The sequence below is a fragment of the Mustela erminea genome, chromosome 4 (genome assembly GCF_009829155.1).
Source record: "Mustela erminea isolate mMusErm1 chromosome 4, mMusErm1.Pri, whole genome shotgun sequence".
NCBI lineage: Eukaryota > Metazoa > Chordata > Mammalia > Carnivora > Mustelidae > Mustela > Mustela erminea.
In genome coordinates, this window is record NC_045617.1 from 117,114,938 (window position 1) to 117,131,966 (window position 17,029).

Consider the following 17,029-nt stretch of genomic DNA (forward strand, 5'->3'; position numbering starts at 1 on the left):
GGTGAGGTCTCAAAAGAGTTTGGGACCTGCCACAGTGGCATGTGGCAGCATTCTGGTTCCTCATTGTGGATGCTTCCCAAACTCCCTCCTTTTGCATTTTTATAGAGGCTTCATTACATAGGCATGATTGATTCACTTACTGGCCATTAGTGATTATTCAGTCTACAGCCGCTCTTCTCTCTCCAGAAATCAGAGATTGGAACTTTCAGTCCCACCCTCTGTTCATAGTTAGTTCCTCTAGCAACCAGCCCCCATCCTTAGGTGCTTTCCAAGTCAGCTTATTAACATAAACTCAGTTGTGGAAAGGGGCTTATAAATAATAAGCCTTTACAGCCATTTTACCTTTACAGCTGTAAAGTGTTTTCAGGAACTGAGGACATATAATAAATATACTCCCTTTTGTTCTTATTGTTCCAGAAATTCCAGGGGTTTAGGGAGTTTTAGCCAAGAAGAGTGGATAAAGACCAAATATATATGAGAAATGCATTTTGAATGACTTGTACACTTGAATGGCTATATGTGTGTGTCTGTCTGTCTTATAAATTACAGTATCATAATTGCGAGCAGTACATTTCCACTTCAGACTCCATATCTGAGCCCATTGTTTTCCTGTAAAACCACTTCACTAAGTCTGTCATTCTCCGTTTTTGTTAGCAGACAGCTAACCCTTTAGGCCTCTGCCACTGAGTTCCTACTGTCTCCTACATACAGCCGTTGAATTTTTAAATTCTGCTTGTTCTTTCTTTGGCTGTCCCTGGGTTTACTCTTCCCTCTGCTGTTTTCACAGCCAGTGCTCAGATTTTCATTACTGGCCACCAACCAGCAAATGACTGGAATGATATCCTCAGATATCTTGTCATTCTCCTTGGAGCACACTTTCCTGTGCGTTAACATGGAGTGATGCCAGATGAAATCCAAACTCCGTCCTAGCAATTAACTGTATGTGGCTTTGGCAGGTATCTTTCTGTGCCTATGCTGGTGATGTGCTCCTCCTGGCAGAAAAGTACAAAAGTTGCTCTTTCTGATCAGTCTTTGTCCCTGTGGAGCTCTGGTCAATACTGGTTTCCTACCTGAAGCTTTCTCTGCCTAATATCTCCTCTTCACAAATGTTCTTCCTTGGGGTGCCTGGCTGGCTCAGCTGGGGTGACTCTTGATCGTGGGGTTATGAGTTCAAGCTACATTGGGTGTAGAGATTACTTAAGTAAATAGAACTTTAAAAACAGGAACAAAAAACAAATGATCTTCCTTGTTTTTGAATTCCAGTAGGATTAAAGAGTCATCTTCCACTCTTTTTTATTACATGTTTTTTAATATCTGGATTTTGTGTTGTGTCTGTGACTCATTCTAAGCTTTTTTCTGCAATGTTTTTTATTATGGCCAACTTCAAACTTACACCAAAGTAGAGAGAATAGAACACTGAAACCCTGTGTCATTATACTAGTGTCACCCAGTATTTATCAACTCACTGCCAGTCTCTTTTCATCTATACCCCCACTCTGCCACCCACTCCAGATTATTTTGAACTATGTCCCAGGTATTTTCATTCCTAAATATGGCTTGCTAAAAGATGACTCTTTCAGGCAACGATGACACCATTGCTGCACCTACAAAGTTGGCAATTCACCAATATCAAGTATTCAGTCTGTTTTGCCAGTACCTTATAAACGTTCTTTTAATTTTTTTGTTGTTTCAAACGGGATCCAAATAAAATCTATGAATCCACAATTGGATACTATGTCTCTTAAATTGCTTTTACCATAGTTTTCCCCTTTTCTTCCCATGCAATTTATGTGTTAAAGAGATTCTGATGGTTTTGCTGATTGCATTCCCAAGGTACTTAACATGGTCTTTTTTCCCCCAAGAATCATGTTTGAGTTTTTAGAGGAGTGTGGGGGATGGAGGAGAATGGGAGCAAGAGTTCTTTATAGATGGTGCTTACAAGATTCTTGAAACTTGAAGCCTAATTTTTTTATTTCTTCATAATGAGCACATAACAAGGAAAGTTTGAATTGGACCTAAATTGGTGGCATTTATTTGTCGAAGCACTTATTACTATGGACAAATGACCAACTTAATTTTTGCTTGGGGTAATAGTTCTCCATTTCTTAAAAAGCAATTGTTATTCCTTAATCTGTATATCTATATTATGGTTAGACTTATATGTTCGTTAAAATAATTTGGAGTAGATGGTGTATTTAAGCAAAGTACTGTTTGGAGCTAATAGCATCAAAATGATACTTTCAGTAAACTAGCTAAATGAAGACTGGTTTGGGGAAAATAAGAGATTTATTTTAATCTCCATTTTTTTGTGATTTGTTACTTTTTAGAATAAGTGAATTTTAAAATACTGTGTCCTTCTCCATTTACTCAGCACAAACATTTCACTGAAGATATTCAAACAAGGCAGTATCGCTCCTTGGAAGTTCTGATAGGATCTGGCTACAATACCCCTGCTGACATTTGGAGCACAGCATGCATGGTAATGTTTTTCCAAACCCTTGACCTTCACTTAATTATGTGGTAGTTTATAGCTTGCCCTGCTTGCTAATTTCAGTAGACCAGCAAATTTACAAACAGGAAAACAAATTTTTTATGATATTCCACTAGCACTCTAAATCTTATGTCTGGAGAGGCTAGAATTCAAAAGCTGATTAAAAACATCTGGCATTCTGTGGCATCTGGCTGGTTCAGTCGGTTAAGTGTCCGACTCTTTGATTTCAGCTCAGGTCATGATCTCCAGGTCGTGAGATTGAACCCCCACTTTGGGCTCCATTCTGGGCGTGGAGCCTGTTTGAAATTCTCTGTCTCAAAAAAAGAGCATCTGGCATTCTGTTTTGTTATGCCAAATTGCTGCTGGTTGAAGGCACCAAATGTTTCTTAGCATGGGCTTCGGCTGAGGGAATTAAAAATAAGTGCTCCAAGGTGGTACCGCTTTTGATTAGGAGATTACCAGTACCCTTGCCCTTTCGGCTCTGATTTGTTTTCAGATTAGGGAAACTATGGAAACTACTTCAGTCTGTATAGTTGGACAGTTCTTTATATATCTTTGCACCCCAAAAGATGTGAAAGCCCAGTCATACAAAGAGTCTTAAATTGCTGCTTTGTCCCTGTCAAGTACTCAGGTAGTCATTTAGTTGACATTGAATGGTTTCCCACAAGTAACCTTTATTGGAATGTGTTATACTGTTTCCTGAAATAGAGTATACTCATCAATTTGATTTGTAATTGTGTGTTTCTTCACTTATTTCTCTTGCACTAGATTGTAAGTGCCATGCTGACAGGAACCATGTCTGTTATGTATAGCTAAGTGTCTGGTTCAAGGCCTGGCACATTCTGAGTAGATGCTTACAGTGTGATTCTGATGCTAACTATCCCAGGTTAGGGCAGACTTCATGGGTTAAGGGCAGAGTTTCCAGAAGGCCCCTCAGTCAAACACCAGCTGCAAGCTCTGGAGTCCACAGGCCACTTACAGTTCCGACCTGCTAGCTGCATATTGGGAGCTTCCATTATCCTTTCAGATTCAGTAAATTACTAAAAGGACTCACAGAACTTGGGAAAGTACTAAACTGCTGTTGCAGTTTTGTCATAAAGGCTACATATCAGAACCAGTCAAATGAAAACATGCATAGGGCGAGGACTAAGAGGGTCAGAAAGCCGAAGCTTCTGTGTCATTAGGACATGTCACCTTCCCAGGACATCATGTATACCACCAGCCAGGGAAGCTCACATGGGCTTCAGGTGCCCCGTTTTTTATTGAGGTTTCATCACTTAGGCATGATTGATTGAATGAATTGTTGATCATGTGATTGAACTCAATCTCCAATCCCCTTTCCGTCCCTGGAGGTTAGGATAACACAGGCTCAAAGCCCCAGTCCTCACACAATTGGGTCTTGTCCAGTTAGGGTGTATATCCAGCCCTCCTCTTATAATTATCTAGGAGCCTACCATGAGTCACCTCATTGGTATAATGATTAGGGTACAGGGGGACAACGTGAATGACAAAAGTCATCATCACTTGGAAATGCCAGGCTTTTAGAGGCTCCCTCTCAGGAAACAGGAACAAAGACCAAACAAATTCTTTATTATATAGCAATACTTAATAAATAAATGTTGGTGGGCCATCAAATGAGTAAACTAAACCAGAAGCCTATTAAACTGTCATTTCAGTTGACATTGTTCACAGTCAATTTTGGTGAAGACTTGAGAAACTATAGATTAGAAGCCCCAGCCTGTTTTAGGTCATAGATTTCTTGAGACCCACATTCCTAAAAAACTTTGTCTTCCAGAGGTAATAGAGTTAAAACCGTGTCGTTAATATGGCCTGACCTTGTAAATCATTGTGTTATGGCATATCAATGGCCTGTTAAGATTGTGGACTTTGTGAAATGTGAGGGTTGGTACTGTGTGCACAAGATGAAAGAACATTGGAATAAAATCTAACTTCTTGGGGCACCTGGGTGGCTCCGTGGGTTAAAGCCTCTGCTTTCAGCTCAGGTCATGATCCCAGGGGCCTGGGATGGAGCCCCGCATTGGGCTCTCTACTCAGCGGGGAGCTTGCTTCCTCCTCTCTCTCTCTGCCTGCCTCTCTGCCTACTTGTGATTTCTGTGCGTCAAATAAATAAATAAATAAATCTTTAAAACAAAAACAAAATCTAACTTCTTTCTTGGCAAACTTTAAAGCTTTGTATTTTCAGGAATTTGATTTGCTGGAGAAAATAAATGGTAGAGATGCCACCAACTACAAAATATAACTAGTTTGTAGATGACATCTGGTTTATTATGATGTGGTTTTTAGTAGTGGGTTAATTGGGGGCAGTAGCTCCTGCTTGCTATGTCGTATGTATACTAAGGCAAAAGATAAAAGGGGGATTAACCTTGCCCCCCGTTTGGACCAACTCACATGTAGGAATTTTCTCAACCAAGGGAGGGAAAGCACTTACCTGACATGAGACAATATCATGAAACTTGAACCCCCTTCGCTGCTTCTCTTATTTTGCAAATAGATGTAGAAATGTTGCTTTTCATTTAGCCATAACCAGAAAGTAAAAATAAATCCTGTAATATCAGAAGTGTCTGGAAAGATGGATCATCCTGCATCCAGTGCAATTAATTGATGGAAAGATTGGAGCCCTTTCTAAGAGATAAAAAGATTGCCTGCCACCTTATTGCTTGAGACTACCAAGTTAGAGGGCAGTTATAAAAAGGGAGAGTTCTGTGAAGACCACTTCGGAGTTGACAAAGAATTAATGCTTTAAAATCTTTCATTCTGTAAAATCCTCCATTCAAAATTATACATTTTGAAAAATGTATAATGACTTCTGTCTACCACTGTAGTATCATACAGAATAACTTCACTGCCATAAAAATCCTCTATGCTCTGTTTACTCATCCCTCCCTCTCTACCCCCTGTACCTGGCCACCACTGATCTTTCTATTGTCTTTATAGTTTTGCCTTTTTCAGAATGTCCTAGAATTGAAATCATAAAAGTATGTAGGCTTTTCAGATTAGCTTCTTTCACTTCATAATATTTAAGGTTTGCCTATGTCCTTTCATGTCTGGATAGCTCTTTTGCATTTTTAGCACTAAATGATACTACATTGTCTGGATATATACCAGAACACAGGATTTCCTAACTCGTTGCCTCTGGTTGTGAGCATGACGTTGAGTGTCACAAAACAGGCTCTTTGGTCAGTGTAAGACCAGTACAGGAGTGGGAATCAGGAACCCTGGATTCTAGGATGGGCTTTCTTGCCTGTCATTTTTGGTTACAGTTTTCTCATCTACAAAGGGAAGAGTGTTCAACTAAAGTGTTTCGTTTCTAACTAGAGCTTCTGCTAGTTTTCACTTCTGACATTGTGATTGTTTGGTTTGGTTTGTGTTTTTCTGCTATTATCTTACTTACAAAATTGTAACTACTAGCAACTGCCATATGTTCCAAAAAATAAAGTTCTCAGAGAACTTGAGGTAACTAGTTGTGAGTGTCTGGGTGAAAAATTTAGAAAACACTGAAATCTTAGAAATTTTCCTTTATTTCCTTGAATTTTAATTTCAGTATTTTTACTGCACTCCCATTATGAACCTTTGAAAAAGTACTGGTTTCAGAAGAGATTAACAAATTTTAATTAATGAGAATCACAGTTTGTTTCTGTTCTCCTTTGGAACTATAAGCCTTAGGATAAGGATGGAACAAGTTACCAGCTTCAGTTTCTTGATGAACTTCTAGAATATAAAACCAGCTAATGCCTTGGAGGGTAGTACAGTTCAGGTAATACAGTTTTGAGAAAAGCTGTCCTGTGGTGAAATTGCAGAAGCGGACTCTGAAAAGCCACAGACCTAATCTTAGGACTGAATTAGAGAGTGCAAACCACACCACAGTTTTTGAAATTGTCTGACCGTTGACTTAATCAAAATTGACCTGTAACTGACACTTGACTTACAACTGCACTTTTATACCAGTATGATCCTTTATAAAAATTGCTGTTACATTACCTTTTTGACCCATTTTTTAATCAGTGAAAGATTAATATAGGCCTGTCACTCAGATGCTGTCTTTTTCCATAATGCTTGGTGTGTATTCTAAAGGAAATCACTTTTTCATACTTGTTGAACACTGTTTACAAGAGGTTTTCTTTCTTTCTTTTTTTTTTTTTTTTTTAAGATTTTATTTATTTATTTGACAGAGATCACAAGTAGGCAGAGAGGCAAACAGAGAAAGAGTTGGGGTGGGGTGGGGAAGCAGGCTCCCTGACGAGCAGAGAGCCCATGTGGGGCTCCATCCCAGGACCCTAGGATCACGACCTGAGCCGAAGGCAGAGGCTTTAACCAGCTGAGCCACCCAGGTGCCCCTACAAGAGGTTTTCATGTAGAAGACCTGTGCCTGCCTTTTCCTGGTATGTGAATGCCATACCTGCCAGTCCCATAAAACATGAATGGCTCTTGACTACATTTATACTTAATCTTTTTCTGATTTTCCATTAGACCTAGGAATTGAGGATTCTATGGAACAGTTTAGGGGGTGCTTCCCAAAGCAAAACTTAAAAATGTACTTTTTGCCACATAGTTAAGAGTCCTAGGTAGAGAGATGTCTGTCTGAGTTTTTTGGTTTTGATTTTGTGTACAGAATCTTAATTTCTAGCTATGTGAAATTATAACATAAGAAAATAAGACCTGTTCTTCTCGTGAATAATTTAATAACTTAGAATTAGCTTAATATCCACATGTTGCCCTCTCTAAGCAAAAAGAGAAATTCAGGAGAGCCAAATTGCTGATAGGAGCATGGGATGGAAGAATCCATATGTTGATATTAATAGTTTTTCCTGTTTTCCTGCTCCATTTTACTAAGAAACTGGGTGTGGAAGGAGAACTCCTTAGATACAATCTCAGACGTTTTTAAAAATGATCATCTGTGGCTTTTTTAAAAAAGAAAAAATTACTTCATATTGAGTCAGATAGTAAGCAATAAGCTTCCCAAAGGCTACCTTTTTGTTTTGTTTTGTTTTGTTTTGTTTTAATGCTTTCATATGCTGTCCTCTTTTTCTCAGGCCTTTGAACTGGCCACAGGTGACTATTTGTTTGAGCCTCATTCAGGGGAAGAGTACACTCGAGATGAAGGTGAGTCTCCTTAACCAAGAGTCTCTGTGCATGGCAGTTACACTTTCCATGTGTGATTAACATGGTTTGTTAGTACTGAAGAGCTTAGTCTTTTTAGTGTACTAAGAATATATAAATCTCAGAAAAGATAGAAATATAAGTTGTTTTATATTAAGTATTAGATACACTAGATATTTAATAATAACTATTAAAGAACTATATGAGGATTAAAGAAGAGACCACAGTTGGTTAATAAAACTTGTATTTGCCAGGTAATCTCTTCTAAAACATCTGGTTATCTTCCTTTCTGTATAAATCAGTGATTTATTCTTTACCCATTGTGAACAACCTGTTCATCAGCTTGTTGCTCAGTTATGCCTGCAACTTTATTTGGAAGTCAGTAGTTTTATAGGCAAACACACTACTTGAGTGGTGTTTGTGAATGCAGACACTAGAGCTTTTTTGTCTATATAAACTTTACAATATTTAGCATTCTTTTTCCCTTTTCTAAAAATTAAAACCATACTTTTTTCTTTGTAAATAATACTGACATTTAGAATTCCATTCTAAAACAGTGTTATTGGGTCGCCTGGGTGGTTTAGTCAATTAAATGTCTGCCTTGGCTCAGGTCATGATCTCAGGGTCCTGGGATTGAGCCCCACATTGGGCTCCCTGCTCAGCAAGGAGTCTGCTTCTTCCTCTGCCCCTCCTCTTCCCTGTGTTCTCTCGCTCCCTCTGTGTCTGTCTCTCTCCAATAAATTTAAAAATCTTTTAAAAAATAAATAAATAAAAGTGTTACTGATTTACATTTTGTGATAGCTGATGGGAAAGGCCCAAGCTGTCAGTTGCTCCATCTGAAAGGCTGTGAAAGCACACAACTGAATGTGACTTTTTTTTTTTTTGTCATGGTCATGTCCAAATAACTTAGATAATAATGTGAATGAAAGAACTATTAAAGAAATGTCTTACTATTATACAGTTTCAGCAGGTTTTATTTTCAAGATTAATGAGGATTACTTTGAGAGAACACTAGCAATGTAGCTTTCCAATGTGGAAAATATGTCCTTTACTTTCTGTGCTTCCCTCAGTTCTTAGGGAAATCAGGTTTTGTGCTGTGTGGAACCAAGAATGCTCTCCATTTCTTAAACCAAGGTTTCTTGGGATAGTAATAGGCAGTGTTAGTAGGGCCTCTTGATACTCCTCTAACACATAATCTGTTTGGAAATGTTAAGATAATTCCGATTGCCAAATGCCTATTGTAGTGAGTACAGTTTGGGTGTTTTTCTACATATAAGCCCTTTTAAGAATATACTGTAATAATTATCTATGTACACATTTAATTTTCCCTAATCTCTGCTTTTTTTTTTTTTTTTTTTTTTTTTTTTTTTTGCCAGTTATAAGTTTGGGGCTTTGGACGTTTTTTAGAAATGCTCTGTTATACCTGTTTGAACAATTGATTTTTTTTTTCTCTTTACTTTCCTAGACTCCCTGTAAATAGTTGTGGTACAGAACACATATAACAGCTGAAATTACACTCTGTAGGGTCTTACGTTACCAAACCTGAAAATTGAAGTGTATCTAAAAAGTCCCAAATAAGGGGCAAGGGAGAACTGTCTATTCTAGATACTTAAATTCAAATTTATTTCCTCCTGTACCGGTTAATACTAATAGTCCTTAGAGGAAACTTCAGACTACTGCAGTTTGGTCCATAAGAGAAGAAAAAAAACTAAACCCTTATTCCCTAGCAAGTGTATGCATAGTTTGTTATAAGTCACTGTAGGACTGGGGCCTACCTAAGAGACATGTTTTTCTGATGTTGTTGATGTTCTACAGCCCTAACTCTTGGAATAATACTTGATAATTTTGCCTATCAGGTATATCATTCCTATGATTAATTGATAAGCCAGAGACAGGCTGCTGGAATTAAATGTAGAATAACACACTCAAGAGAAAAATAATTTCTTGGTACAGGAAAAATGTTAAAAGAACCAGTACTTCACTTGGAAGTTTACATTAAGATAAACTGTAGTCTCATTTATACAAAAACATTTATTTGCAGGTTTTACCTAAAATGAGCAGAAATTTCTTGGCGGCCAAGTCTTGTTAGCAAACGACAAATTCAGTCAAGACTGCCAGAAGTTTGTAGTGATTTCATGAATGTAAAGCTGTTTTAAAATGACAGCACTGAGTCCTTTACTTGAGAAACAGATAGGACCTGACACCATCACAAATTCCCACATATAGTGATGTCTCTGGCATAACATTACTGCCCTACAGGATTAAAGTCATTTATAGAGCTCTTTTGTGCCATCACTTTTTAAAATTCCTTCCTATTCTTAGTTGCTGTCACCTGCAGAGTAAAAAAGTAGTAGAGTTTCCTGTAAATGTGGATGCTGGCTATTCCCAGGATCACTGCCTGGGGCACACTTCCCTGGCAGTGCCCACAGTCCACATTCATGCTGGGATAGTTACAAGACACTGCTACAACATGGGCATCTTATACTGGCCCACAGAAGTCAAGTAGCTGTACTTTAAAATGTTTGTGCCAATTTCTACTTTAAAAGTGTGATGTATTTTAAAACAATTACCTGGCTCTGAACTACACATGGTTAGATGTGGATTCATTTTGAGTTCTAGCTCCTGTTTACCCTGTACCTTCAAGTAGGCCATTTATTCTGAGGTTCTGTTTTCTCATTGTTAAAAATGGGGCATCTATTAGTTTTGACCTGTTTTACAGGGTGATTGTAAAAACTCATCATATATGAGTGCTTTAATTATTGTGAACTTTGTTAAATAAAGTGATTTTATTACTACTTGAAGTCCAGAGTAGTATCATAAATAACAGTGTCTAAAGCATATTGGTAGTTTTTTTAACCTTAACTGAAAAATCCACCTGAATCTAGATGTATAGACAAAATAGAAATAAAAATACAGATAAGCCTCTAAACTCTACGGTGGGCCTTGCCAGCTGCTCTCAGGTGACCAACCACCTGAAATAATTCTTGACCTTCCCAGTCTCCCCTGGAGTATCCTTGGTTATATTTGTAGTTACTTTTAAACAGCTAGGCCTGAAAAAGCTATTCATTTTAAAAAAAAAAAAAAAAAAAAACCTTTTACAGCTTGTCCTTGATCCTGTTCTTCTTACCCTTCTATTTTAGACCACATTGCGCACATTATAGAGCTGATAGGCAGAATTCCAAGACGCTTTGCCCTCAGTGGGAAATATTCACAGGACTTCTTCAACCGCAGAGGTAGTATTATTAACATGAGTTTTCATCTAGGCCCCAGGGATACAACTTCAGGAAGCAGAGCATTCACACCAAGATTGTTTTTAGTTATGACTTTAGTCTCACTGAAGTGGGCACCTGATTTTTTTTACATTTTTCTGGATTCTCCATTAGATGGATAGAGTCCTCTTTCTATTTAGGACAGAAAGCAAGGCTGAAATGCTTTACAAAGAGGTGTGCATGCTACTCTTTCTGCCATTGTCTAGAACTGCATTTGTTACTCCTGTTATGTATGTCTTTTTTTTCCCCCTCCTGAAATGTTTGAAACATACAGATCACATTGCATTGATCATAGAACTTCTGGGGAAGGTGCCTCGCAAGCTCATTGTGGCAGGAAAATATTCCAAGGAATTTTTCACCAAAAAAGGTAAAATAAATGTGCTTGTTCCCAGACATTACGGGAGCAAAGTGTTTAAAAATGAAAAGGTAAGTGCAGCCGTGTACATGCTCCCAGCACCTTTGGAAGAATGGTCCTGCCTTGGATGCTGAACTGTAACAGCAGAGAGGTGAAATACTGTGGTCAGGAGCAGAGACTGGGGCCACACTATTAGGTTCTAATCCCAGCAGCCACACAACCTCAGTCTGCTGATTTCTAAATGGGGATTTTAAGTGTTTACTTCACACTAAATAAGTTACTGTGTATATAGTGCCTGGCACATAATTGGTTGATTACTCCTCTTCATTGCTTCTGAAAAATGGGCAGACGTTTGCTAGTGTTTGATCTCAGAACTGCCTCTAACAGAGCAAGTAGTTTAGTTTAAGCTTCCTAAGGGCAGGACTACATCTTACTCATCTTGTAGCCCAGTGATACCTAATATAGTCACTTAAGTATATCAGTCCTGCAAATTAACTTTACCTTTTGCAGTTTTATAAGTTTATGTTATCACCAGTTAGTGAAAGAAACATAATGCTCTCACCTGAAATTTTTGACTCCGTTAAGTATGTATTTAAGTATTAAGTATGTAGTTAAGTATGTACTTCTTATGCATCCAAATAAAATTTAAAAGCTGAAATTTGAAAACCTGACCTAGGAAGGACTAGAAAACTGTCTTGCCTTTTTTTCCCTCTTTGCCATGGTTCCCTTTTTCCTCATAACCTCTACACTTGACAGCAAGCATCCTAGAAACATTATTGTTTCTTTTTGGCAGGAAAATAGTGAAGTGCTTCCTAAGAGTTCCTCCTTGTGCAAAGACCAGTTAATGGCATGTGTATATCAAGTGGGTAATGAATCAGGCACTCACTGCCCACAGAAAGAAACTTCAGATAAGTGTTGTATAAGTTAAAATGGTTATGTCAGAGAAGTAAGAATTAGAATGACATTTCAGAATAGGACAAAGTGTTGATGTAGCTATATCTGAAAGCTGTATGGGGTTTGTTTTAGTCTTGTTACTTTTTATACAGGTCTAACGTGGTATTAGCTCTTTATTTTTAAATTACTGCCTTATTTGGAAGCAACATTAGTAGACTATTAAGCCCCCCAAAAACACAGCTGTTCTTGGTATGTGATGATAAACTGTTTTTAAACACCCTTTGAAACTGTGTTGCATATATAGGCATTTAATACTCATTTTAGTGAATACCTAGTTAGTTCCTGCTAGGCCTACCCAATTTTACTGGGACAAAATATCCTAGAGTAGTGGAGCAAACAAATTAAGATTTTAGGCCCTCACGGAAAGTGGAGACACTCCAAGGAACGTGTTAAAGAAGAGCTTTGTGAATAGAAAAGGATTAGATTCTGATGGCAAAATTTGGTTCTTTATAGAGCGTCTGGATTAGTTCCTGGATTTCCACAAAAGGATCTTGTCACTTGTCAATATCGGTCAGTTTCTTTTGTACTGTCTTTACCATAGGTGACCTGAAACACATCACGAAACTGAAACCCTGGGGCCTATTTGAGGTTCTAGTGGAGAAGTATGAGTGGTCTCAGGAAGAGGCAGCTGGCTTCACGGATTTCTTACTGCCCATGTTGGAGCTGATACCCGAGAAGAGAGCCACTGCCGCCGATTGTCTCCGGCACCCTTGGCTCAACTCCTAAGCCCCAGCCCAGGACCGCAGCAGAGATCACATGCTGACCCTCGCCCCTCCCTGCCAAGCATTTCCCTCTTCCCTTTTCAGGGTGAAGCTCTTCCTTCAAGGGTTTCCTAGGTTTTTTGGTTTTTTTGTTGTTTTTTTTTTTTTTTTTTTTTTTTTTTTCAAATCAACATGTTCATTTGGGTTTGCTTACTTGACCCTGTGGAGATCCCCCACAGCCATTGGGCATCCTAGGTGAATTTGGCCTCGATTGAGCTCTGCCAAAGACTCATAGACTAAAATGTGAAACAGCCTCTCACCCTGTACACTTGTCTTTCCATTAAAACACCCTTTAAATTATGAGCTTCCTTTTTAAAAAGCTATGAAGATGATGAGCTCATCCTTTTATTCATTGACTCTAAGAGTCAAATTTTCTAGTGCATCTCCTATTGCCAGCATAAGGATGAGAAGGGGAAAGGGTGTTACTTCTGTGTACAGCAGAGACATTAAACTTACTGTATCCAGGCTGCATCATCTTCCTGGATTGTTTCTGTTGTTCTCTGTGTTCACGTTTTGTCCCGCAACTTTGAAGCTACTATCATTTTAAATGAGCTATATCAACACCAAATTTGGATACCACTTTTATCACTGTTCATAGCACTATCAAATTCCTTTTATCCTCCCATAACGCTAAGATCCTTAAATCTTTGGTCTGATTTTTGGTGGAAACAGACACGGAACCATTGACTAGCTATTTCTTCAGAACTAGATGTTCTGCAGAAACAGTTCTTTCCTCTGTGTCTTCTGCTACCCTAACCACAGAGTTACTTTGATTGGCTGCTTTGGTTTTTGTTGTTTTAATCCCTGGCTGGCACTTTACTCATTGCACTCGAGTTTACTGCCCCACAGCAAAAGAATTCAGGATGACTCCAGAAAGGGGATCTGGGTTTCAGAGATTTCCCCTCTAGGAAGAAGATGTACTAGAATTCCCAGTTCTTTTCCAGTCAGTCCTCTACTTTATTTACAGCTTTTTCTTTCCCTTGTCCAAAATTTAACCTTTAAGCAGTTTTCCTTTGTGGCTTTGCCACTCTCATTTTCTCAGAAGCTTCAGGTCTTAAATGAAATCCCAGCATAAAAGAGCCAAGGGGAAGGGTGGGGGGATGGCACTTTTGGGTTTTTTGTTTTGGGGGATTTTTTTTGTTTTTTGGTTGTTTTAAGATTAGCCATTCTCTGCTGCTATTTCTTTGTATAATGTAAGTTTTTAACTGCAATTCTGAGATAATTGAGATGTACTTGAGGGTTTTTTTCCCCCATGAGAAAAGGCTTTGTGAATCTTACTTTAGAATGGGCCTTTCATAGACTTGCCCTAGACATCACATATTCCTTGGGTCATACTGAAAAGCAAAAGGGGGCAGGTTTAGGGTCACAGCCGCTTGTTCAGCATGGACCAAGTGGGCCTTGGGGATTACTGCTTTCTGCGGAGGCGGCTCCAGGACTGATTTACAGAAAGCCAAGGAAGTGCGACTTGAGGCTCTACTAGCAGAGCTGCCGACAAGACTTTCAGGTAGCCAACTCTGTATTGGAGATTGGAGTCCAGATTCTGCCATTTTTCCACCAACAACAGGAAAAAGTGGTACAATTATGCAATCCATTTAACCCATAAACACAGAACCCTGAGTAACTATGGCCAGCCATTCATCGGATCCTTGATTGGGTAGTCCTGAAATCAGACATGTTCCTGTAGAAAGAATTCTAAGTGAGGCTGTCTATGCACCTATCAAGAATAAAGAAAATAGATTGTATCCAACAACGGCAGGGAAAAATCCTTCGGCAATTCTAATCCACTTTGGCTTTTCAGCGATACATAAATCTAAAGCAATAGCAGACTAGAACTGAATTCTTGTCTACACTGTAAAATAACAGCTGTGCAATTACAAGAATTCTGGTGACAATATTAAAGTGAAATAACCAAAACAAAAATAGAAGGCCCCATTTTAACAACTGATGTGAAAAGAAATTTTAATAAGAGAGAACCTATAACTTCTTTCTGAAAATGTTTTCCCACAAATAAGGGCTTTCCCCCTATCATTTAAGGAGCCAGATGAATTAGAAGCCGTAGAAAGAGGCAGCTATAGAATTTGATCTTCCAAATACCCCATGTACCTTTATTGAACTTAATCATAATGCTGTCAAATTGCCACGATCTCAGTAAAGGATTTCTATTGCTGTCAGTTACAACCCCAAATGCATTTTTATTCTTTCTACTGGGTGCATTGTCTGTTTTCTTTATAAATGCAGTACAATAAACAAATTATTTAATAATCTATATGTTTCTAGAGCATTTATTTTACTTTGTTGCCCAAGTTGGTCTGACCCACACTTCAGAATGGAGAGAAGGATTGGTTGAAAGTTGTTTTTAAACTTAACTATGCAGTGAAACTGCCTGGCTTAAACACCTGCCACCACTTTATGCCATTTGTAGCTTTGCTTCTGTCTTTTAAATTGGGGGTAGATGAGACTAACAACGTACATTTTGGAAAAATCTTAGAAAGGGTATCATTCCCTATATCCAGTGGCATTTTCCCAGAATACTAGTGGTGTGTCCTTTACCACTCCCCCCTCAGATTATTATCACAATCCCAGTAGATGCAAAATGCCAAAGATTTGTGAAACCCTCTTGTACAGGGGCTTTCATAGATTCATTGCTTAGAATAAGTTCTCCAAAATGGCATGGCTGGGCCAGAGAGTAAGCACATTTTCATGGCTTGTAATAAATGTCAGGTAACTGATATGGAGAATGGTTGGACTGTTTTGCTGTGACCAGCAGCATTTGAATGGGCTTGTTAACAGTCACATTGATTTTTTTTTTCCCAATAGCCAGTTTGAGTGCCAAAAAACAAGAGCATCTTTGCCTTGTTTTAATTTGAATATTGGATGACAAGTCAGAAACTTGTTTCATGGGTTTTATTGGCCATTTTTGTTTTTTGGTTATTTGCTATGTTGCCCAGCTTTGTTTTTGTGTGCTTCCCTTTTTATTTGGTATGGGTTTGTTCTGTATTAAAGATAGTGCATTTTTGTGGTTTTCCCATCATATATACTTCAACAGTTTTTAATTTGCCTTTCACTTTTATTTGTGGTGTTTTTTAGTGTTACTCATAGAAAGTCCTTCCCCACCCCTGGGCTACATACATTAACTCTTCTAGTTAATTTAATTGCATCATACTTAAGACCTATGTAGTGTGTTCATATTGTAGTGTTGACCAGAAGAGAATATAACACATTTTAAAAACAACCTAGGGGCGCTGGGTGGCTCATTCGGTTAAGCATGTGTCTGCCTTCAGCTCAGGTCATGATCCAAGGGTCCTGGGATCAAGCCCCGAATCAGGCTACCTGCTCAGCTGGGAGCCCATTTCTCCCTCTCCCTCTGCCTGCTGCTCCCCTGCTTGTGCTCTCTGCCAAATAAATAAGTTTTTTTTTAGATTTTTTTTTTAATTTATTTATTTGACAGAGATCACAGGTAGGCAGAGGCAGAGAGAAAAGAAGCGAAGCAGGCTCCCTGGTGAGCAGAGAGTCTGATGCGGGGCTCAATTCCAGGACCCTGAGATCATGAGCTGAGCTGAAGGCAGAGGCTTTAACCCACTGAGCCACCCAGGCACCCCAGATTTTTCTTCTTTTTTACCTAAAAAAATTGAACTGGAATTCATCAAACCAGTGTGTTCACCAGACTGACCAGTCTAGACGGTCGTCTCCAAGCCTTGTCTTAAATGTATGGACCTCGGAGGGTTTTGGAAAACTTAAGTGCTGTCCTAGGAGAACCTGTAGCTATCTTAAAAGAGCCAGCAAACTGGGGTTTGAATTAATCCTCCACACCCCCCCAATGCCCCTGCTTTTCAGTCTTCATTTGCCCTGAATGTCCACAGGGGAACCATTTGCCTGCTCCAGAGAGGCCCAGGTTACATTCTTTTATTTTTGAAGACTAGAGTTTTGCTCTTATGAGGAAAGAGATTTGCTGTTAGATTACAATATCACAGAAAACTTGTGATTTATTGATAACAGAGTCAAAATTATATTTACTCCAGGAGCACCTGGGTGACTCACTAGCTGCCCGCACCTGAGGTGTGTTCTAGAAACATCTGCCCTC

General features: G+C 38.8%; 1 protein-coding gene across 1 annotated transcript in view; it reads left to right on the top strand.

The window, feature by feature from the left end:
* The window catches only part of SRPK1 (SRSF protein kinase 1), an 86,980-nt gene extending 71,854 nt beyond the window's left edge, over positions 1 to 15,126 (top strand). Inside the window, 4 exon segments of the mRNA XM_032340508.1 lie at positions 2,372 to 2,479; positions 7,543 to 7,612; positions 11,153 to 11,245; positions 12,729 to 15,126. Of these exon segments, the coding sequence (XP_032196399.1) occupies positions 2,372 to 2,479; positions 7,543 to 7,612; positions 11,153 to 11,245; positions 12,729 to 12,913 (456 nt within the window). The 3' untranslated portion in view covers positions 12,914 to 15,126.
* The last annotated feature ends 1,903 nt before the right edge of the window (positions 15,127 to 17,029 follow it).